We start from the raw sequence: 26,286 nt of genomic DNA on the forward strand, positions 1-26,286 counted from the left end.
AGACTTCATGAACAGAAGTACAGAGGCTACGCCAGAAGATGCAAACCACTCATTAGCAAGAAGAATAGGAAGGCCAGGCTGGAATTTGCCAAAAGGTACAGAGATGAGCCTCAAAAATTCTGGGAAAAAGTTTTATGAACTGATGAGACAAAGATTAACTTCTTCCAAAGTGATGGAAAGGCGAAAGTTTGGAGAAAGAAAGGATCTGCTCATGATCCCAAACATACAAGCTCATCTGTGAAACACGGCGGAGGTAATGTCATGGCTTGGGCTTGCATGGCTTCTTCTGGGACGGGCTCTTTCATCTTTATTGATGATGTAACACATGATGGCAGCAGCAAAATTAACTCAGAAGTCTACAGAAACATTTTGTCTGCTAATTTAAAGAAAGATGCAACCAAACTGATTGGGAGATACTTCGTCATGCAGCAAGATAACGACCCAAAACACACTGCCAAAACAACAAAGGAGTTCATCGTGGGCAAGAAGTGGAAGGTTTTGGACTGACCAAGTCAGTCTCCAGACTTAAACCCAATAGAGCATGCATTTTACCTGCTGAAGAAGAGACTGAAGGGAGTAACCCCCCAAAACAAACAACAACTGAAAGAGGCTGCGGTGAAAGCCTGGAAAAGCATCACAAAAGAAGAATGCAAAAGTTTGGTGATGTCAATGGCTCACAGGCTTGATGCACTTATTGAAAGCAAAGGATTTGCAACTAATTATTAAGTCTTATTCACTTTAATCTATTTTAAGTTTATATGTTCCAATACTTTTGCTCACCTAAAAATGTTGTGTTCCATTACAATTAATGCTATCTTCTAAGTTGAGTATCAGATCCAGATGCAAATACCTGGAAATAAAAGCTGAAATGTTGATCTCTTGTCTCATATTCATCTTTTGATGCTAAACCCAAATGTTTTTAGTCTACAACAAAAATAAAGGAATTGGCCTTACTGTTCCAATACTTTTGGAGGGCACTGTATATATATATATATACACATATACACAGTATATGTATACATGCATACACATGTGTGTACACACACACATACGTGTGTTTATATACTTGTGTGTGTATATATATATATATATATATATATATATATATATATATATATATATATATATATATATATATATATATATATATATATACACACTTACACACGTTGGTGTGTATATATATATATATATACACACCAATGTATATGGTATATGTATGTACATTTGTGTGTATATATATACATATACACACAATGGTGTGTATATATATATACACATTTGTGTGTATGTGTATATATATATATATATATATATATATATATATATATACACACATACAATGTGTATATTTTTATACACACATACAATGTGTATATATGTATATATATACACATACATATATATATACACATACATATATATATATATATATATATATATATATATATATATATATATATATATATATATATATACATATATATACACGTGTGTGTGTGTATGTAAATTGACACACACATATATATATATATATATATATATATATATATATATATATATATATATATATATATATTTATATACTGTATACACACACACAGACATCAGGTGGGGTTACCTCACAATGCCAGCAGCAGGGCACCCCGTTCACCATCTTCTTCCTCTCTCCTGGCTTGCAAGGAAAACTACAAATGGAGTCTGGAAGGGATTTGTCTCCCCCAGACCACTGCATCTCCTCCAGCTGGCAGACAGACGGTTGTTAGGCAGACATTGTTGGACGTGTGCCGATGGGAAACTCACCTTGAGACGCAGGTTGTTGGTCCACTGGCCGATGACATGGTAGCCGGGGTGACTGTGATTGGTCATCTGGAACTGGAAGATGTCGTAGCGACCCGGGGCGTCTCCGTTCTCATTGAACAGAACGCTGGTGCCGGCACTTCCTGTTGGAACAAGCACACGCCCGCCTTAGAGCAGGACCAGCTGGATCTAAGACGCCTGAACTCAACTCGAACGAAGGTGTTCATCAGTCATTGTACCTCGTAGTCCACCCGGACCACAATCTTGGGGGCGTGCCTTAAAGGCACTGCTTTAATTTAACGTCCTCTACGAGCTGTCGTCACGTCCACTTTTCATCCATTCTAACAACGCGCCGGCACAGTCACAAGATATGTGCGGCTTCTGTACGCACACATACACGTGAATGCAACTCATACTTCATCAAAAGCGATACAGGTTACACTGAGGGTGGCCGAATTAACACTGTTAGAAATATGCGCCACACTGTGAACCCACACTAAACAAGAATGACAAACACATTTCGGGAGAACATCCGCACCGTAACACAACATAAACACAACAGAACAAATACCCAGAACCCTTTGCAGCACTAACTCTTCCGGGACGCTACAAGGTGTGTGTGTGGGGGACGGGGGGTTTGGTGGTGGCGGGGGTGTATATTGTAGCGTCCCAGAAGATTCAGTGCTGCAAAGGGTTCTGGGTATTTGTTCTGTTGTGTTTATGTTGTGTTACGGTGCGGATGTTCTCCCGAAATGTGTTTGTCATTCTTGTTTGGTGTGGATTCACAGTGTGGCGTATATTTCTAACAGTGTTATTTCGGCCAACCTCAGTGTAACCTGTATCGCTTTTGATGAAGTATGCGTTGCATTCACGTGTATGTGTGCGTACAGAAGCCGCACATATCTTGTGACTGTGCCGGCGCGTTGTTAGAATGGATGAAAAGTGGACGTGACGACAATTCGTAGAGGACGTTAAATTAAAGCAGTGCCTTTAAGGCACGCCCCCAAGATTGTGGTCCGGGTGGACTACGAGATATAATGACTGATGAACACCTTCGTTCGATAATGAAGGTTGCCTCAGCTTAAAGCCTGAGCCCCGACAGTAATGAACTAGCATCCAAGAAAAGATGGCAGGTATCTGGTTTGGGCACATCAGATTAGATCAGTGTGTTGCAAACTGAGCAGTTTAAAGTCCTGAATGGTTGGTTTATTCATTGTGATTTTATTTTCAAATTTATTAGCCTGTGGAAAAAGTTAATGTTGATATTTACCTCAGAAGACTGCAAATAGAAAAGAGGCATTCAATTTTTATTTAAATTGAATTTGATATGTCATTGATATTTTTTAATTATTAATATTATTATTTGAAACTCGATTTTGCATGTCACTATAAAGTTATATAAGCCTTGCTTGTTCAATATTCAATGCAAAACTTGTTTGGGTCCCTATTAAAAGGTTCATTTGTTCAACCTTGCCCCGCGGCTTTGTTCATATTTAAATTTTGGCCCACTCTGTATTTGAGTTTGACACCCCTGATGTACATCTTTTTACCTTCTAGTTACTTTCTGTCAACTTCTATTGACCTTATTTTACCTTCTATTTTACCTTTGCATTTACCTTCTTTTACCTTTTTTAACTTCTATTTAACCTTTCATTTAGCTTATTTGACCTTTTATCTACCTTCTATTGTACCTTTTCATTTACCTTATTTTACCTTCTATTTACTTTTTTATTGTCTTTCACCTTCTATTTACTTTCTTTTACCTTGTATTTACCTTTTTTAAATACTATTTTACCTTTTATTTATCTTCTATTTATCTGTTGTACCCTCTTTTACCTTCTAATTACCTTCTTTCACCTTCCTTTTACCTTTTTAACCTTATTTAGCCTTTTGTTTACCTTCCATATTACTTATAATTTTCCTTTTTTTTATAATATTATTTTTTCACTTATTTTCTATTATACCGTTTCATTTACCTAACATTTACCTTGTTTATCCTCTTTTACCTTGTTACTTTCTTTGACCTTCTTTCACCTTTTTTAACCTTATTTGACCATTTATTTACCTGCTATTACCTTCCATTTTACTTCTAATTTACCCTCTTTACATTCATTTACTTTCTATTACCTTTTCACATACCTTATTTTACCTGCCATTTACCCTTTTTTTTAAATCTTCTTTACCTTCTTTTTACTTTTCTTTTTTTTAACTACCTTTTATTACTTTCTATTTGACATTTTATTTACCTTCTATATACCTTTTTTACCCTCTTTACATTTTATTGACTTTCTTTCACCTTCTATGGACATTTTTTACTCTCTTTTACATTCTATTTACCTTTTAACTTAATTTTTTTACCTTCTATTTCCTTTTTTTTACCACCTTATCTTTTTTCTTTTTTATAACCATCTTTTACATTTTAATTACATTTTTTACCTGGTTTTTGTCTTTTACCATTTTTTTGACCTTCTATTTAACTTGTTTTACCTTCTTTTACCATTTTTTTGACCTTCTATTTAACTTGTTTTACCTTCTTTTACCATATTTTTTACCTTCTATTTAACTTGTTTTACCTCCTTTTACCATATTTTTACATTCTATTTAACTTGTTTTACCTTCTTTTACCAACTTTTTTTATCCTTCTATTTAACTTGTTTTACCTTCTTTTACCATCTTTTTTTTTACCTTATATTTAACTTGTTTTACCTTCTTTTACCATATTTTTTACCTTATATTTAACTTGTTTTACTTTCTTTTACCATATTTTTACCTTCTGTTTAACTTGTTTTACCTTCTTTTACCATCTTTTTTTTACATTCTATTTAACTTGTTTGACCTTTTTTTTTTTACCTTCTATTTAACTTGTTTGACCTTCTTTTACCATCTTTTTCTACCTTCTATTTAACTTGTTTTACCTTATTTCTTTTACCTTCTATTTAACTTGTTTTACCTTCTTTTACCATCTTTTTTACCTTTTATTTAACTTGTTTGACCTTATTTTACGCGGTGCAGATTTGATCCATTTTTATTAGTTACACTCAAACAATGAATGGAAGCAACAGAATAAAAACCAAAGCTTTTTTCCAATCGAATGAATGAATGATCACCGTTGAAATTGACGGCTCGGATGTAGTCCAGCAGCGAGCGTCCCTCCACCGGGTCCATGTTGTTGCAGACCCCCGAGGCGGCGCCACAGAGGTTCTGCTGCATGCTGTGCAGCGCGTAAGCCACGGCGTAGACTGCGTCGATCACAAACTGGACCTTCCCTTCCTGCTCGTAAGAAGAGTCCTGGCCGATTCTCTCCTGCCCTGCGATACGCACACACACACACACACACACACACACACACACACACACACACACACACACACACACACACACACACACACACACACACACACACACACACACACACACACACACACACACACACACACACACACACACACACAAAGGTCATGTGACACCATGTGTGTTCAGGTGTGGCAGAACTAAATATATCAGTAATATATTATCATGCTTGGATTTATGTTTTTGGTGTTGCTTCCACTTCCTGTCTGGCCTCATGCTCAGCCACTTTGCCTGTGGCTTGAGTGCTGATTCTCCTCACCTGCTCTTTATTGGTAATTAGGTGGCTCGTCTGTCCGTAATCACTAATCAGGAGGGGTTCTCTCCCGATGTCGCCTTCCTTGCGATGCTGGTTTGTTGCTCTATGTTCATGGAGCCTTTTTTGTGTTTTGCCGTACTTTGTTTTTGCTCACTGCCGTCGCCACGCTGGTAAACACATTTGCGCCTCGATACCTTTTTCTTGCACCTTGCTTGCAATCTCTGCATCTAGGGGTCACGCTGACAACCAGCATGTGACACCGTGACAATAATGGGTGAATGTTATCATTACCTGTGTGAAGGGGAACTCAGTCTCTTCCTGCTCCGTCACTGATAGGAATATGACACTTTTTGTTTTTGTTTCTCATTTGTGTCTGTATTAGAAAAGCTTTTTTTACCCTAATTTTATTTAACTGATTTTTTTTGCATTTGAATTTTGCGAAATGACATTTTTTACATGAAAATACACTGGGAATTTCATTTAATAAAAATTGTGAGCAAAAACACGTGTGTTTAATATTCATTTTGTGTGTATAAAAATTTTGTGTAAAAAAAACGGAATTGTTTTAAAATTGAGTGTAAAAAAATCTATGTAAAAATTCAGTGTAAAAAAAAATGACTTTTTATACACTGATATTTTTACACTGAATTTTAAAACGATTCCGTTTTGTTTTCTTTACACTGAGTTTTTATACACTAATTTTTTACACTGGATTTTAAAACAATTCAGTTTTTATACACTAAATTTTTATACACCAATTTTTTTACAGTGAATTTTTTAAAAAATTCTTTTTTTTTTTACACTGAATTTTAAAACAATTACGTTTTTTTACACTGAATTTTAAAACAATTCAGTTTTTTTTACACTGATTTTTTATACACCGATTTTTTTACACTGAATTTTAAAACAATAATTTTTCTTTTTACACTGAATTTAAAACACTGTATTTTAACAAACTGTTTTTTAACACAAATTTTGGTCACACATTTTGATTAAATAAAATTATTGGCATAATTTAATGTAAAAAAAAATTCATTTCACATGATTCAAACGAAAAACTTCTGTTTAATATATTCAGTGTCAAAAAAGACACAAATTAGTCTCCATACCTCCAAAAATCAGTGTATGAAAAAAATATTTCCCCCCACTGATTTTCAAAACACTTTACTTTAACAAACTGAATTTTGTACTACAAATCTTATTCACAAATGTTTATCAAATAAAATTGTCAGCATAATTTTATGTAAAACATTGCAGTTCACGAAATTCAAACTAAAAAATTAACTTGGATATTTTCTTTTCCATGAATTTGCTATAATACAAAACTTGCATGTACAGAAATAGTTTCACATAAATAAGAAAAAGTGTGAAAAAATTTAATGCGGGGGGCTCCAAATCAAATTTTGCCCAAGACCCCATTTTAACTTGGAGCGGCCCTGGTGTTAAATGTAGTTTAGATCCATCATACTAAAAACGGCTGATGGTTGGCATGTCAAATACAGGTCAGAAACTTAAAGTGACGTTTGGCTCGCCGGCTCCGAATACGTCATCTCTTGCAAACCTCTTTGTGTTCCCCAGACAAATATGAGTTATACACAGATATTTTCCACAGCTGGTGTAAAGGTGTGGGACATTATTATTCATGCTGGTCAGACAAACTGCAGAAACAGGCAGTAGCCTGCATCCCCTGAAGGGGGCAGTCGTGTACATTTGAATGTAAGTATAAGTATGGACAACTCCGTTTTAAAGTTGGCCTCAAAATGGCGCCCTGTGGTCACCTGAGGGTCTTTCGACCAATCATTGAGGAGATCCTCTGGCCATACGATCTCTGATTGGTCCAAAGCCTAGAGTGTCCGCCCTGAGATCGGTAGGTTGTGAGTTCAAAGACTATAAAAATGAGACCCATGACCTCCCTGCTTGGCACTCAGCATCAAGGGTTGGAATTGGGGGTTAAATCACCAAAAATTATTCCCAGGCGCGGCACAGATGCTGCCCACTGCTCCCCACTGCTCCCCTCACCTCCCAGGGGGTGAACAAGGGCATGGGTCAAATGCGTGTGTGTGACAATCATTGGTACTTTAACTTTAACGTGACCACAGGGCGCCATTTTTTGAAATGAAGTTGGCCATGGTCTCTCTACACACGGCTCTGTGCGACTCCAAAGGAGGCTCACCTGTGCACTTCTTTTTCCCAGGGTCCACTTTGACTCCCGGCCGGGTCAGTTTACACCGGAAGTCGTCTTCCCAGAACTCGTTGAACCAGATGTTGCGGCGGTTGTTCTCCAGAGAGCGTGACATGAAGTACTGATCAAAGCCTGCAAAACACCCACACACACACACACACACACACACACACACACACACACACACACACACACACACACACACACACACACACACACACACACACACACACACACACACACACACGCTCATGAGCGAGCAAGCGCACACGCACAGCAGCGCCACCAACGGTTCTACGTACGGTCTATGGAGGCCCGTTTTGGCAGGATGGTGACGGCGCCCTCTGCGACGTCCTCCAGCTCCATGATTGGCGAGCTCTTTGCCCCCCAGCTGTCAGAGCCCACAAACAGGAAGTGGCCCGTCAGGTTGGCGCGCTTGGCCGCCTCAAGGACCTGTCTGTCGTGGAGTCAAGAGGGATTCCAATTAGCCAGCATACTTTTTATTTTATTTTGTATTAACTAGTCCAACAAAATAATACAATTCCAAAACCAGCAACATTCAGAATAGCAATCAACAGAGCAATTGAGAGGACACACAAACATGACACAAAACAATCCAAAAGTAGTCAAACAAAAATGAATAATAGCAACAACAGTATCAATGTTAATAAGAATTCCAACATAGCAGTGATTATAAATCCCCCATTTACATTATCATCACAGCCATTTATAAAAAATAAAAACATTAAAAACATTTGCAATAGTGTCACATGTCACTTGCATCACATCTCTTAAGTTTGACAACACATTGTGTCCAATATTTACCACAAAGATAACATAAGTCATTTTTTTTTTTATTTATTTTTTTTTATTTTTTTATTTTTTTATTTTTTTATTTTTTTAATGTCCTGCCCAGCTTCTCGGGCAAATCATATAGCAGATGTAGATGCCCATATCGGCTGTTCAGATTTACTTTACAAAAGAGAAGTGTAGGATACTTCTCTTGTTGCCTTACTTGTATTTTGACTTTATTAAATGTATTTATATTATCATTTGGTGCAGCCGGGCCGGAGCAGGAGGGGATAGAAAGAGAGAAAAAGGAAGACAGAGGGGGGAATTGTGGGGACAAGAGGGGGATTAGACAGAGAGACAAAAACAACAACAGCAAACACAACAACAACAACAACAACAACAACAGAGCAACATCAGCAAATACGACATGTACAAATATGATGGTAAAAGTAATAGCAAATAAGCAGTTAGCGAAAATTTAAAAAAAAAAAAAAAAAATACAGAAATGACAATGAGCATTATTACACTAAAAATGGAGCAATATGAATACCAATAGAAATAGTGCTATTGTCATATTTTAGGTTCATTTCATAGTTAAAACACATTTAAATAATGGATCCCATATTCCAATATATGACTCATTATTATCTACACTAAATGTAGTTCTTTTCTACTGATATCATCCCCATAGCTTGTGTATACCAGTCGGTATGTATTAGGTGTGTATACCAGTTAGAATTCATTATGTGTGTATACCAGTCAGTATGTATTATGTGTGTATACCAGTTACAATGCATTATGTGTGTATACCAGTCAGTATGTATTATGTGTGTATACCAGCCAGTATTTATTATGTGTGTATACCAGTCAGTATGTATTATGTGTATACCAGTCAGTATGTATTATGTGTGTATACCAGTCAGTATTTATTATATGTGTGTACCAGTCAGTATGTAATACGTAAATATACCAGTCAGTATGTATTATGTGTGTATACCAGTCAGTATGAATTATGTGTGTATACCAGTCCGTTTTTATTATGTCTGTATACCAGTCAGTATTTATTATGTATGAATACCAGTCTGTATTTATTATGTGTGTATACTAGTCAGTATGTATTATGTGTGTATACCAGTCAGTATGTATTGTGTGTGAATACCAGTCTGTATGTATTATGTGTGTATACTAGTCAGTATGTATTATGTGTGTATACCAGTCAGTATGTATTGTGTGTGTATACCAGTCTGTATTTATTATGTGTGTATACCAGTCAGTATGTATTATGTGTGTATAGCAGTCAGTATGTATTATGTGTGTATACCAGTCAGTATGTATTATGTGTATACCAGTCAGTATGTATTATGTGTGTATACCAGTCAGTATTTATTATATGTGTACCAGTCAGTATGTAATACGTAAATATACCAGTCAGTATGTATTATGTGTGTATACCAGTCAGTATGAATTATGTGTGAATACCAGTCTGTATGTATTATGTGTGTATACCAGTCAGTATGTATTATGTGTGTATACCAGTCAGTATGTATTATGTGTGTATACCAGTTAGAATGCATTATGTGTGTATACCAGTCAGTATGTATTATGTGTGTATACCAGTTAGAATGCATTATGTGTGTATACCAGTCAGTATGTATTATGTGTGTATACCAGCCAGTATTTATTATGTGTGTATACCAGTCAGTATGTATTATGTGTATACCAGTCAGTATGTATTATGTGTGTATACCAGTCAATATTTATTATATATGTGTACCAGTCAGTATGTAATACGTAAATATACCAGTCAGTATGTATTATGTGTGTATACCAGTCAGTATGAATTATGTGTGTATACCAGTCCGTTTTTATTATGTCTGTATACCAGTCAGTATTTATTATGTATGAATACCAGTCTGTATTTATTATGTGTGTATACTAGTCAGTATGTATTATGTGTGTATACCAGTCAGTATGTATTGTGTGTGAATACCAGTCTGTATGTATTATGTGTGTATACTAGTCAGTATGTATTATGTGTGTATACCAGTCAGTATGTATTGTGTGTGTATACCAGTCTGTATTTATTATGTGTGTATACCAGTCAGTATGTATTATGTGTGTATACCAGTCAGTATGTATTATGTGTGTATAGCAGTCAGTATGTATTATGTGTGTATACCAGTCTGTATGTATTATGTGTGTATACCAGTGAGTATGTATTATGTGTGTATACCAGTCCGTATGTATTATGTGTGTATACCAGTCCGTACGTATTATGTGTGAATACCCGTCTGTATGTATTATGTGTGTATACCAGCCAGTATGTATTATGTGTGTATACCAGTCAGTATGTATTATGTGTGTATACCAGTCAGTATGTATTATGTGTGTATACCAGTCCGTATGTATTATGTGTGTATACCAGTCAGTATGTATTATGTGTGTATACCAGTCAGTATTTATTATGTGTGTATACCAGTCAGTATGTATTATGTGTGTATACCAGTCAGTATGTATTGTGTGTGTATAGCAGTCTGTATTTATTATGTGTGTATACCAGTCAGTATGTATTATGTGTGTATACCAGTCAGTATTTATTATGTGTGTATACCAGTCAGTATGTATTGTGTGTATAGCAGTCCGTATGTATTATGTGTGAATACCAGTCTGTATGTATTATGTGTGTATACCAGTCTGTATGTATTATGTGTGTATACCAGTATGTATGTATTATGTGTGTATACCAGTCAGTATGTATTATGTGTGTATACCAGTCAGTATGTATTATGTGTGTAAACCAGTCTGTATTTATTATGTGTGTATACCAGTCAGTATGTATTATGTGTGTATACCAGTCAGTATGTATTATGTGTGTATACCAGTCAGTATGAGTTGGACTATCAACATCTATCCATTTTTTTAATATTACCCTTTTGTTAGAATGCATATTGAAAGAAATGCATTTTCCCTATTTGATGACAACATACTTGATGTCGTCCTCGTTAGCAAAGATGATGACTCCTCTGGCGTTGCTGGTCTCCATCAGGCGCCTGATGATCTTGTCAAACTCCCCATCGGTGGGCTCGCGAGGGATCCTTACCGACTGGGCAATACACACCCCGCCTGGGAACACAACGTCTCCTTCATGGTAACAACACCAAAAAGCAGCAGAGAGGGCCGGAATATGAATGCAGGGAGATGATTTCATGAAGCGAGGACCAGAAACATGCAGCCTGAGTCTAGGATCTAATCAGCAATGAGGAACGGGTGTGCTGGCGGCACCAGGAACAGAAAGTAAAGGTGCTTGAAAACACAGAGACCAAACAAGAAATAGTGACCAAACCAGAGCACCAGGACAGCAAGTGTTTCTAAACACTGGAAAATAACGAACAGAGTCTAAACTGTCAAGTGGGGATCATGTCAGGAGGCCGCCCTCAAATACGGGATTCCAGACTTTTGACCAAACAGAAAAGGGAGAACTGGCAGAGGGACACCAAACTGTATTTATGTTTAATGTATTCATGGTGACAGTAAAGATATCAACACAATATTTAAACTACTTCCTTATTCTCTTTTATTACATACAATAGTGTGAGCAAAGTCAATAGTACACACTAACTAAACAATAACTGGCCGGGGAATTATTCCCTGAATTTGTAAACATTAACAAAAACCAAAACGATTTTGGCAAAATAAAAATATCGATATAATCCCTCTAGTATCGGTTGCTATTAAAGGGGAACTGCACCTTTTTTGGAATTTTGCCTATTGTTTACAATCATTATGAAAGACATGACGACGGATGGATTTTTTTTAATGCATTGTAACTCGTAAATAAAAGTCCACTTTCAGCAGAGCCAACAACTCTTTTCCGCCAATAAAACCCAATTTACAATCTGTGAGTTGAATATTAACAAGTATTAGTGATATTGTTATTATAAGCGCTAACGCAGACCAACTATTTATAGCTGCGCCTTGATCACTAGCTTGCGTGCCAATGTTGACATGATCAACTGCTTCCTCGGCAAACTTTATCGTAGATCATAAATCATGCCTCTCACCTGGATAGTAGAAGGATGAGGACGTACTCCGACAAGTTGGTACACTTTGACAGCCAATTTAGACGCGAAAAGACGCTTCTTTGCGAGGATTATGAGTCATTCTTCATCTAAAAGGGAATATATGAACATCCTAGCAGTCGGCATCCTAATGACAGCCGACATAGTACAGTAAGTGATGTTTTATTATGTTTGTTGGCTCTCATGAATTCTGCAATGAGTAATAATCAGTGATGTTAAAAAAAGCAAACGTGACGCATTTTTTAAATGAGCAAAGCAAGTAAATATAAAATGTTATTATTAAAAGGTGCTGTTCGCAACTTTCTCGCAGTGACATTTTTCAAAGCAAAAATGAAGAACAACCGGCTAGCTTGTGCTATCATTATTGGTTTAACGGAACACATTTGTGTTAAAAGAACAATTTGCAGTCATGTTGTTGTCATGATAGAACATCCATTCAATGATAGCTAATGCTAACTATCCAAATATCGCTATTATTAGAGCTAAAGCCGTCGAGCTCGCAACCCAAGGTGCCTGGACAAGGTGGAACCTTCCCAAGAGAACCGTGACGTGGAGTGAACTGTGGAGGCTGGAACCGTTTCGTATCTCGTTTCTGCTCTGGGCAGTATACGACACCCTGCCGACCCCAGTCAACTTGCATAGGTGGGGAATGAGGGAGGACCCGCTGTGCAGGTTGTGTGGCGGTAAAGGAACTATGGCGCACATTCTTTCTGGGTGCAAAACAGCATTGACCTAGGGAAGATACAGGTGGTGCCATGACAGGGTGTTGGCAATGCTCGCAGACATCTTGGAGCAAGAGAGGAGAAAGAAACACCCAGCCAAAACTAAGCCATTGCTGAGCACCATCCCCTTCGTGAAAGAGGGTCATAGACCAGTTGTCCAAGGCCAAGCCAAGCAAAACCTCCTGCAGTTGGCCCAGGGTTGGGAGATGGAGGTCGACCTGGGGAAGAAGCTCCTCTTCCCAGAGGCGGTACTCTCCACCACTCTGAGACCAGACATAGTTATGTGGTCCCCAGAGGGAAAGAAAATCATCCTGGTGGAACTTACTGTCCCGTGGGAGGAGGGATGTGAGGAAGCGGCAGAGAGGAAGAAAACAAAGTACCAACAACTTGTCCAGGACTGCCGGGACAAAGAGGTGGACAGCATGGCTGATGACAGTGGAAGATGGATGTCGAGGATTCCCTGCTCAATCTGTGTGGAATCTGATGACAAAGGTCGGATTCAGAGGTCACTTGAGGAAAACAGCCGTTCGTAGGCTGGGAGAAGCGGCAGAGAGAGCCTCCTGTTGGCTCTGGCATAAAAGAGAGGACAATAGCTGGAAGCCTGGATGAGAGGGGCAGTGATCTGGCCAATCACTGTTGACCCACCAACCGGATAGTGTTGTGGTTAAGGGTCGAAACACTCGGTGAACGTTGGGGACCACCTGATGACCTCTTGTCCAGGCCAAAGCTTTATCCATTAGAAATGGATTATAATAGCATCTTTGATGTATTTGCAAACAAACAGCTAACAACAAACCAAAGCTAATGTGCCTGCATGTGTTACGTATGTTTGCAGCTAGATCATTACGTCCTAGAGCTGGAAGAGGGCAGATTTAATGTGCCCATTATTACATGACATTCGCTATATTGCCAAAAGTATTTGGCTACCTGCCTTGACTCACATATGAACTTGAAGAGCCATTCCATTCCTAACCCATAGGGTTCAATATGATGTGGGTCCACATTTTGCAGCTATTACAGCTTCAACTCTTCTGGGAAGGCTGTCCACAAGGTTGCGGAGTGTGTTTATAGGAATTTTCGACCGTTCTTCCAAAAGAGCATTGGTGAGGTCACACACTGATGTTGGTGGAGAAGGCCTGGCTCTCAGTCTCCGTTCTAACTCATCCCAAAGGTGTTCTATCGGGTTCAGGTCAGGACTCTGTGCAGGCCAGTCAAGTTCATCCACACCAGACTCTGTCATCCATGTCTTCATGGACCTTGCTTTGTGCACTGGTGCACAGTCATGTTGGAAGAGGAAGGGGCCCGCTCAAAACTGTTCCCACAAGGTTGGGAGCATGGAATTGTCCAAAATGTTTTGGTATCCTAGAGCATTCAAAGTTCCTTTCACTGGAACTAATGGGCCAAGCCCAACTCCTGAAAAACAACCCCACACCATAATTTCTCCTCCACCAAATTTCACACTCGGCACAATGCAGTCCGAAATGTACCATTCTCCTGGCAAACTCCAAACCCAGACTCGTCCATCAGATTGCCAGATGGAAAAGCGTGATTCATCACTCCAGAGAAGGCATCTTTACTTCTCTAGAGTCCAGTGGCGACGTGCTTTACACCACTGCATCCCACGCTTTGCATTGGACTTGGTGATGTATGGCTTAGATGCAGCTGCTCGGCCATGGAAACCCATTCCATGAAGCTCTCTGCGTACTGTACATGGGCTAATTGGAAGGTCACATGAAAAGTCTTGCCACTATGCGCTTGAGCATCCGCTGACCCCTCTCTGTCAGTTTACGTGGCCTACCACTTGGTGGCTGAGTTGCTGTTGTTCCCAAACTCTTACATTTTCTTATAATGAAGCCGACAGTTGACTTTGGAATATTTAGGAGCAAAGACATTTCACAACTGGATTTGTTGCACAGGTGGCATCCTATGACAGTTCCACGCTGGAAATCACTGAGAGCGGCCCATTCTTTCACAAATGTTTGTAGAAACAGTCTTCATGCCTAAGTGCTTGATTTTATACACCTGTGGCCAGGCTAAGTGATTAGGACACCTGATTCTGATCATTTGGATGGGTGGCCAAATACTTTTGGTAATATAGTGTATATACTTACATCATGTACATAAAACCTTTTTTTTTTGCTGTATCTTTTTTACATATCTCAATTAGTTTCCTGTTGTTTTTCCTTCTGTTTAGTTCATGTAAAGCGTCTTTGAGTACTTACAAAAGCGCTCTATATATTTGATGTATTATTATTATTTGACAAGGTTTATCCTGCTAAATTGTTAGTAAGTAAGATATAATTACAGAATACGATTACAATCAAGAGTAAGATTACCAATACAGTGTTAATAATATTTGAGTGGTCCAAAAGGGCTTCAGAACCTCTGGGCTGAAGCTACATTAATGTATATTTTCCAAAAAGAAAAAGAGGCGACGTGATGTTACCGGCCTCCCGGGAGATCTGCACGAAGGCGTCCACTCCGCTCTCGCCGTAGTTGCCCTCGGAGGCCAGCGTGGACACGTAGTTCCAGCCCAGGGCTTTGACAATGTCCAACATGGCCTGAGCCTGGTAGGAGTCTGGAGGAACCACCCTAGAGAAGAAGTCGTAGCGATTGTTGTCGCTCAGTTCCGGAGCTGTGGACGCGTAGCTCACCTGAGGGATCTGAAGGACGACAGAAAGACACAATTACTGTACATACATATATATAAATACATATACACACACATACTCACATATATACATGCATACATACATACACACATACTCACATATATACAGTACAGGCCAAAAGTTTGGACACACCTTCTCATTCAATGCGTTTTCTTTAATTTCATGACTATTCACATTGTCACATCAAAACTATGAATGAACACATATGGAGTTATGTACTTAACAAAAAAAGGTGAACTAACCGGAAAAAAAAATGTATATTGTAGTTTCTTCAAAATAGCCACCCTTTGCTCTGATTATTGCTTTGCACACTCTTGGCATTCTCTCGATGAGCTTCAAGCACACCTGTGAAGTGAAAACCAATTTAGGTGACTACCTCTTGAAGCTCATCGAGAGAATGCCAAGAGTGTGCGAAGAAACTAGAATATACTTTTCCCCCCCCGGTTATTTCACCTTTTTTTGTTAAGTACATAACTCCACATGTGTTCATTTAAAGTTTGTGACAATCTACATTGTAAATAGTCATGAAAATGTGAATGACTGAGCATTTCATGAAAGCTGTTTTTGTACCCAATCATGGCACCCACCTGTTCCCAATTAGCCTGTTCACCTGTGAGATGTTCCAAATGAGTGTTTGATGAGCATTCCTCAACTTTCTCAGTCTTTTTGTCACTTGTGCCAGCTTTTTTGAAACATGTTGCAGGCATCAAATTCCAAATGAGCTAATATTTGCAAAAAATAAAGTTTTCCAGTTCGAACATTAAATATCTTGTTTTTGCAGTCTATTCAATTGTATATAGGTTGAAAAGGATTTGCAAATCATTGTATTTTGTTTTTATTTACCATTTACACAACGTGCCAACTTCACTGGTTTTGGGATTTGTACATATATACATACATACATATAGACATACAGTGTTTATCACAAGATTTATGTTCCAGGTGAATTCCAAAATAAAAAACGCTCTTTATCTCATGATTTATATGAATATTGTAGGTATTTTAGGTCTTTATAAACACAAAGTGTCCAAGACTGAAGCGTATCAAAAACCAAACAACAATCGTGTCCGCATCATTCAGCTTACCGCGTCATGAAAAGGGACAGTTACCCAATTCGGTACTTTTTTTAAGCACAGACCGAATCTCGCCGCACCTACCAGGCATTGATTCATGTAAAACCCTAAAGTGTCGTGTGTCTGTACCTGGGTTGCGCGTGACGTCACGCCAGCAGCACTGAGAGCGGACTCAGCCAGACTACGTCTAGGTAATGTTGCAATTTCCAATGCCAACAGAGAAATTGATTTTAAAGCACTGTCTCAAAAATGCGCTCGCTTGATGCAAATACACGTGGGCTTTGCTATTGACAAGCTACTGATTAGCATTAGCGATTTTGCATGGCAATTTTAACACCTCCAAATTTGTTAATGAAAACTGTAACTCAGATGCACGTTATCAACAAACAGCTGGTGCTTGAACAGCACAATACTTACAGAGTATTAACACTTTTTAAGGTGCAACAATACAAAAAAAAACACCTTAAACTATACACATCTTGGACTTGCAACTGTAATTGCAAATATTTGCCAATGATAATATGATGATATTTTAACTAGATACAACAACTGGATAGCAGTTGTCATAATCAGCTCATTTTTTAAATCTTAAAAAAGAGATTTTATCATCAAAAACAATTTATATTCATTAACACACACCGAAGTACCAAAAATTGGTACTGGTATTGATTACCAGGTACCGGGAATTGGTACCGTTTCAGATCAAATGTGATTGGTACCCATCCCGAGTCCTGAGCTCAGCTTAATAAATTATTGTGGCCAATAGGTGTAGCCAAAGAAACAATTACCACTCCACTTCACATTAAAGACAGCATAAGTCCATTCCAGACAGTTAATAATAAATTAAAGATACAAAAAAAAGACACATTACAAAATAATAAAGTATGTAAGATTCCTGTTGATATCGTATCGGATTGATATCGGCCAAGACTTGTATCGGTATAGGAGAAAAGGTAATATCGGGACATCTTTGATGTACAAAATGTATAAAAGCGGCTTACATTTTTTCGTTTGCAGCCTTTGTTGGAACAAAAACAACACAACGTACTAAAAGGTCAAAGTGGGCGGAGCCGACAGGGCAAAATGGCGGCCAAGAGACAAAAAGATTAAAGTTGTGTAACAGCTAAATGTGTGCCACTGTTCAATCCAGCGAATAACAATCACATTAGTGTGTGTGTGTGCGTGTGCGTGTGTGTGTGTGTGTGTGTGTGTGTGTGTGTGTGTGTGTGTGCCATCGTTGACAGATTAGTATGCAACCAGTGCCGAAAAGCAGACTGTGCCGGACGTTCATTAGGTTACGTGTTGCCAGAGTAACACAAAAGATGAATTAATTTCACACCTGACACCTGACAAGAAATAGTAGCAGGAAGTCAATACTATAGTAACAGTTTTTCATACTCTTATTTTTTTTTACCAATATTCTCTTCAAGGATTTATGTGACCTTTACCTACTTACACTTGCAAGCTTTTTGTCTCTCTCTCTCTCTCTCTCTCATTCACACATACTCACACACACACACACACACACACACACACACACACACACACACACACACACACACACACACACACACACACACACACACACACACACACACACACACACACACACACACACACACACACACACACACACACACACACACACACACACACACACAGAGTTATTAAAAGCATTAAAAGCAGCAGTCAAGCAGACACAAATTGCTTAAAGTATTAATCCAGCGTGCAGACAGCTTGTGTGAGTGTGTGTGTGAGTGTGAGTGTGTGTGTTCCAGTAAAAATAGCAAATGAGTGCACATGTTTCCGTGCTAAAGCTATTCCTCGTTCCATTATTTTGTGTAATTATTGCGGGTATCATAGCAGGTAAAAATAACCAAGTATTTAAAATGACTGATGTGCTATGTTTTCTGACTAATTACAAGAAATGATCCTTTAATCATGTATAGTTGCAGATTAACCACGCAATTTATTTGTATTTTTTCCAAAACATTTTCTACATTATTCATTTAACCGCAAATGGTTACCTGATAGGCAACGTGTGTCGTTTTAAGGTCAGTGATCGGGTCAATACATACATTATTTCGCCTAAAAGCAAAAACCCAGAAGACTTTAGACCAGGAGTGTTCAAATTACGGCGTTCCGACGACTTCTACTTGGCTCACGAGATTGCATTAATTTTCAAGGTCTAACATTTTAGATGCTGACATTTTGTCACCATCCAGTGGACAACATGAGTTTTTCCTGGTCAATGACCTTTTATTAAACTCTGAATGTGCAGCATTTATTGAAATGACCCAATGCAAACAACCTTCCCTGGTCATGGTGCCAAAAAAAAACAAAAAACCCAACCAACACAAAATGTCATCCGACATTGTCACTGAACTTTGTGGATATTATAAGAAACGTCCAATCACCACAAAAAAAAATTCAAAATTACACCCATTTAAATCCATTACAAAGGAGAATTAGCAAATTGCAAAAAACTCGCTCCACACTTATTAATGCGTTTGAAAATGGATGGATGGATATACAGTCGTGGTCAAAAGTTTACATACACTTGTAAAGAACATAATGTCATGGCTGTCTTGAGTTTCCAATAAAATCTACAACTCTTAATTGTTTGTGATAGAGTGATTGGAGCACATACTTGTTGGTCACAAAAAACATTCATGAAGTTTGGTTCTTTTATGAATTTATTATGAGTCTACTGAAAATGTGACCAAATCTGCTGGGTCAAAAGCAATGTTAATATTTGGTTACATGTCCCTTGGCAAGTTTCACTGCAATAAGGCGCTTTTGGTAGCCATCCACAACCTTCTGGTAGAATTTTTGACCACTTCTCTTGACAAAACTGGTGCAGTTCAGCTAAATGTGTTGGTTTTCTGACATGGACATGTTTCTTCAGCATTGTCCACACATTGTCAGGACTTTGGGAAGGCCATTCTAAAACCTTAATTCCAGCCTGATTTAGCCATTCCTTTACCACTTTTGACGTGTGTTTGGGGTCATTGTCCTGTTGGAACACCCAACTGCGCCCAAGACCCAACCTCCGGGCTGAACCATTTACTCTCTGTAAAGCACCAGCTCCATTGGCAGCAAAACAGGCCCAGAGCATAATACTACCACCACCATGCTTGACGGTAAAGATGGTGTTCCTAGGATTAAAGGCCTCACCTTTTCTCCTCAAAACATATTGCTGGGTATTGTGGCCAAACAGCTCAATTTTTGTTTCATCTGACATCACATGGACAAAGATAAGACCTCCTGGAAGAAAGTTCTGTGGTCAGATGAAACCTGACAAACCTTTTTTGATAAAGTATATAGACAGATTCCATTGCGTAGTTTAATTTTTTTGTTCGTATCTGCTTTTTGCAGGAAGATCTAGGTTCCTTGCATACTCAGATAGTTGCACAACAGCCATCTTGGCTTGGTTGACCACCGCTTTTTTTTCACTTCTGGGAAGAAGTCACGTGTCGGAATACAAGCAGTATCCATACATATTCATATATATATATATATATATATATATATATATATATATATATATATATATATATATATATATATATATATATATATATATATATATATATATACAGTGTATATATATATATATATATATATATATCTCAGCTGCATTCGTGTATATATATATATATATATATATATATATATATATGTACATATATATATATATATATATATATATATATATATATATATATATATATATATATATATGTACATATATATATATATATATATATATATATATATATATATATATATATGTACATATATATATATATATATATATATATATATATATATATATATATATATATATATATATATATATATATATATATATATATATATATATATATATATATATATATACATACATATGCAGCTGAGATAGGCTCCAGCACCCCCCGCGACCCTGAAAGGGACAAGCGGTAGAAAATGGATGGATGGATGTGTATATATATATATATATATATATATATATATATATATATATATATATATATATATATATATATATATATATATATACACATACACACACACACAGACATATACAGTATATATATATATATATATATATATATATATATATATATATATATATATATATATATATATATATATATATATATATGCAGCTGAGATAGGCTCCAGCACCCCCCGCGACCCTGAAAGGGACAAGCGGTAGAAAATGGATGGATAGATGTGTATATATATATATATATATATATACACACACACACACAGACATATACAGTATATATATATATATATATATATATATGAATATTAGTGAAGTGAAGTGAATTATATTTCTATAGCGCTTTTTCTCTAGTGACTCAAAGGCAAAGCACTTTACATAGTGAAACCCAATATCTAAGTTACATTTAAACCAGTGTGGGTGGCACTGGGAGCAGGTGGGTAAAGTGTCTTTTCCAAGGACACAAACGGGAGTGACAAGGCTGGCGGAAGCGGGGATCGAACCTGGAACTCTCAAATTGCTGGCACGGCCACTCTACCAACCGAGCTATACCGCCCCGTATATATATACATAGATATATACACAATACATACATACTGTATATATATATACACACACAATACATACATTTATATATACATACATACAAACCCCGTTTCCATATGAGTTGGGAAATTGGGTTAGACGTAAATATAAACGGAATACAATGATTTGCAAATCATTTTCAACCCATATTCAGTTGAATATGCTACAAAGACAACATATTTGATGTTGAAACTGATAAACTTTTTTTTTTTGCAAACAATCATTAACTTTAGAATTTGATGCCAGCAACACGTGACAAAGAAGTTGGTAAAGGTGGCAATAAATACTGATAAAGTTGAGGAATGCTCATCAAACACTTATTTGGAACATCCCACAGGTGTGCAGGCTAATTGGGAACAGGTGGGTGCCATGATTGGGTATAAAAACAGCTTCCCAAAAAATGCTCAGTCTTTCACAAGAAAGGAAAGGGGCGAGGTACACCCCTTTGTCCACAATGCGTGAGCAAATAGTCAAACAGTTTAAGAACAACGTTTCTCAAAGTGCAATTACAAGAAATTTAGGGATTTCAACATCTACGGTCCATAATATCATCAAAAGATTCAGAGAATCTGGAGAAATCACTCCACGTAAGCGGCATGGCCGGAAACCAACATTGAATGACCGTGACCTTCGATCCCTCAGACGGCACTGTATCAAAAACCGACATCAATCTCTAAAGGATATCACCACATGGGCTCAGGAACACTTCAGAAAACCACTGTCACTAAATACAGTTGGTCGCTACATCTGTAAGTGCAAGTTAAAGCTCTCCTATGCAAAGCGAAAGCCATTTATCAACAACATCCAGAAACGCCGCCGGCTTCTCTGGGCCCGAGATCATCTAAGATGGACTGATGCAAAGTGGAAAAGTGTTCTGTGGTCTGACGAGTCCACATTTTAAATTGTTTTTGGAAATATTCAACATCGTGTCATCCGGACCAAAGGGGAAGCGAACCATCCAGACTGTTATCGACGCAAAGTTCAAAAGCCAGCATCTGTGATGGTATGGGGGTGCATTAGTGCCCAAGACATGGGTAACTTACACATCTGTGAAGGCACCATTAATGCTGAAAGGTACATACAGGTTTTGGAACAACATATGCTGCCATCTAAGCGTCGTCTTTTTCATGGACGCCCCTGCTTATTTCAGCAAGACAATGCCAAGACACATTCAGCACATGTTACAACAGCGTGGCTTCGTAAAAAAAAGAGTGCGGGTACTTTCCTGGCCCGCCTGCAGTCCAGACCTGTCTCCCATCGAAAATGTGTGGCGCATTATGAAGCGTAAAATACGACAGCAGAGACCCCGGACTGTTGAACGACTGAAGCTCTACATAAAACAAGAATGGGAAAGAATTCCACTTTCAAAGCTTCAACAATTAGTTTCCTCAGTTCCCAATCGTTTATTGAGTGTCGTTAAAAGAAAAGGTGATGTAACACAGTGGTGAACATGCCCTTTCCCAACTACTTTGGCACGTTTTGCAGCCATGAAATTCTAAGTTAATTATTATTTGCAAAAAAATAAAGTTTATGAGTTTGAACATCAAATATCTTGTCTTTGTAGTGCATTCAATTGAATATGGGTTGAAAAGGATTTGCAAATCATTGTATTCCGTTTATATTTACATCTAACACAATTTCCCAACTCATATGGAAACGGGGTTTGTATATACATATACACATATATATGATTATTATATATATTAATATAATATATATATATATATACACAATAAATACATATATACATCCATACATTATATATATATCTATATATATATTTATATATAGTATGTGAGTATTGAAATGGCTATTTTTCAGTTTTTTTGTTGTGTTTTACTTTTGTAGCTGTATGTAGAAATGGTGCCGCTGAAGTGGCAGCTGGTTGCATCAGCTCTGTGCTCTTTTAACATCTTTCCGTTTTCTTGTCTTTTTACCTAATGTTTTGTGCACTACAACCACATCATTTCCCCCTTGTAAGGTAAATAAAGTCTATTTGACAAAGAAGGTCACTACTCAGTATGGATGATGTAACGTTTGAGTGCGGGCTACCTCAAAGAGACGCAGGATGTTGGCCACCATGATGGACACAGAGCTGGCCGAGGCGCCGATAACCGCCACCACTCGCTCCGGTTTTCGGATGATCGGCGGTGCGCCGTCGGAGCAGCGGATGTCGGACGTGTCTTTCTGGATCAGGGCCTGGACGAAGGTGAGGGACTGTTCCAGGGCATAGGTGTCCCTGGAGCATGTGTCAAGGATGCGAGCGCCCAGCGTGATGTTGGGCAGCAGCTCAGGGTCGCTGTTGATTTGGTCCAAGGCGTACAGCATGGCCTCCATGCGGTGGATGCCCTTCTCTTTCTTCAGCTCGCCGCAAGGCAGGCCGTGGGGTCCGCGAGCGTGGATGGGGAACAGGCCGCCCAGGGTGATGTCGCCCGGGATCTTGATGGAGTGCGGGTGGAAGTGTTGATGAGAGGCCGTCGCCCGCAGCCCCTCCTGGTCCGTCCACAAGCACAGGAACACGAGGAGGCGTAGCCGTGGTAGCTGGGTGGCGACGGGGTGCTCGCGACCCAAGAAGAAGAAGAGGATGAGGAAGAGGGACGGGGGGGCAGAGACTGATGATGTCATTCTTATGCGAAGTTCACTTGACGGTCTTCATCCTGCTCGTGGTGCCTGAAACCCACCAAAGATGACAACTTGAAGATGACACTGGAACCAGAACCACACCTTCCTAATTTGTAATATTATCACTATTTCATGCTGTTGAATGATTAATCATGAAGAATCACCATTAGCACATGGAGTTGATGAAGAAGAAGAAACTTACCGCAGGAAGTTCCTCCTCCCGGGTGAACGATGGGGACTCACATCATGACTTCACAGCTGTGAGGTTCTGCTGCAGTCCTGCTCACTTAACTGATGTGGAACTTGTCCACCTCTGCCTGACACTCCAATCAGCACAACATATGTGTGTGTGTGTGTGTGGTGTGCAATTAGAGTGATGTAGTCATGAGCATACACTGACCTCTAGTGGAGACTGTTGGTTTTTCATGCTTGGCAGCTTAAAGACACAGTTTGGTCCACATTGTTTTGGTTTAGATATTAAGTCAAATGTTAGGGACTAGTTTGACTGACTGAAGACTCCTTAGAGACTAGTTAGACTGAATAGAATATCCTTAGAGACTGGTTGAAATGACTAAATATTCTGTAAAGAGTAAAAAAATACAATCCAGACTGGACTCCTAAGAGGGCCTAGTCTGGAGTGGGAAAAAACCTCCATGCAATGCACACATAAACATGTTACATTTAACTCGCAACAGAAGGGCGGGGAGTTGGGGCCCTGAAGGGCGACTGCTGCTATGAAGCGCTGCCAGCCGTCCATCACCCCGAGGGGAAACAAGCGGTGGTGAAGGTGTGGGGTGGGGGAGGGTGTGTGTGTGTATGTGCCCATTGTCTTGGGTGTGATGATGTAATATTTATAGACTGGGGCCGTTCTGCATGCAAGCAAAAGTTCGACTCCAGGTGTCGTTGAGGAGGGAGGGAGTTTAAAAGCGTCCATCATTGAGGTGTCCTTGGGGTTGTTTTCAGAACAGCCTGTCCCTTTTGTTCACAGTGTCAAGGCCATTCGAGGGAGTGAAATCGTGGATGAGGATGTTTGTTTTCCGCGAGCAGACAATACAATGACTTGTCTGTTCTATTCGTCCATGCTGGCTGCTCTCATATTAAATTTTTCCTTTTCGCTTCTCCATGATGTGATCCATCTTGCGATTCAGTTCAGAAATCGCCACAGTCTGTGATCCCACAAACCGGCCCAAACCTTTCATTGCGACGAACAGCCTTTGGGCTCCTTGAGTGGCTGACATCGTCTTACGAATTTGACGATACACCAGAGCAGTGCCCAGCCCAATCAGCAGGTGCCCCGCGATCACGGTTCCAAATAGGTAGATGTCTTCCACGTCCTCGATGGAAAGGACTGAGAGGCACATGATTCTCCATTTATCCCAGGAATCTCTCACGTACCCCGCGGCAATGGTTCCATCAGGGCAGCCAGGCTCCCCCGAACCTCTTTTCCTCGTCGAAAAGATTTTGTCAATTGCGTCGAGAGTCCAGATGATCATTTCTATGTCTGATGTTTTGATTTGGAGGACAGCGCAAAGAAAGAGGCTTCAAAAATGTTCAGACAAGACAAAACAAAGAGAGCAAGCTGGGAGAAGAAGGGAGCGGAAAAAAATGTGACCGCCCTCACCAGAGGCAAGACACCTTAAAGACTCCTTAGGGACTAGTTAGACTGACTAGAATATCCTTAGAGACTGGTTGAAATTACTAAATATTCTTTACAGACTAACTGGTCTGACTAAATATTCTTTAGAGACTAGTTGGACTGACTAAAGACTACTTAGAGACATTTGGACTGACTAAATATTATTTAGAGACTAGTTGAACTGACTAAAGATTTCTTAGAGACTAGTTAGTTGACTAAGTTAACCCAGGGGTCCGCAACCCAAAATGTTGAAAGAGCCATATTAGACCAAAAAAACAAAAAACAAATCTGTCTAGAGCCGGAAAAAAATTGAAAGCCTTATATAAGCCTTATAATGAAGGCAACATATGCTGTAAGTGTCTATATTAACTATATTAGCCCACTATCAAAATGACTTTAAAAGTCTTATATAAGTGTTATAATGACGACGACACATGATTTAAGTGTCTATATTAGCTTACTATCAAAATGACTTTAAAAGTCTTATATAAGTGTTATAAT

General features: G+C 38.6%; 1 protein-coding gene across 1 annotated transcript in view; it reads right to left on the bottom strand.

Moving 5' to 3' along the window:
- grm6a (glutamate receptor, metabotropic 6a) overlaps window positions 1-25,685 on the bottom strand; it is a 45,467-nt gene extending 19,782 nt beyond the window's left edge. Inside the window, exons 1-9 of the mRNA XM_062058087.1 lie at window positions 24,352-25,685; window positions 23,580-24,197; window positions 15,629-15,845; window positions 11,369-11,504; window positions 7,892-8,046; window positions 7,581-7,721; window positions 4,908-5,108; window positions 1,804-1,943; window positions 1,622-1,744 (exon numbers count right to left, since the gene is read on the bottom strand). Of these exons, the coding sequence (XP_061914071.1) occupies window positions 1,622-1,744; window positions 1,804-1,943; window positions 4,908-5,108; window positions 7,581-7,721; window positions 7,892-8,046; window positions 11,369-11,504; window positions 15,629-15,845; window positions 23,580-24,152 (1,686 nt within the window). The 5' untranslated portion in view covers window positions 24,153-24,197; window positions 24,352-25,685. The remainder of the gene's footprint in view (window positions 1-1,621; window positions 1,745-1,803; window positions 1,944-4,907; window positions 5,109-7,580; window positions 7,722-7,891; window positions 8,047-11,368; window positions 11,505-15,628; window positions 15,846-23,579; window positions 24,198-24,351) is intronic.
- Between the last annotated feature and the right edge of the window lie 601 nt (window positions 25,686-26,286).

The sequence above is a fragment of the Entelurus aequoreus genome, linkage group LG01 (assembly GCF_033978785.1).
Source record: "Entelurus aequoreus isolate RoL-2023_Sb linkage group LG01, RoL_Eaeq_v1.1, whole genome shotgun sequence".
Classification (NCBI taxonomy): domain Eukaryota; kingdom Metazoa; phylum Chordata; class Actinopteri; order Syngnathiformes; family Syngnathidae; genus Entelurus; species Entelurus aequoreus.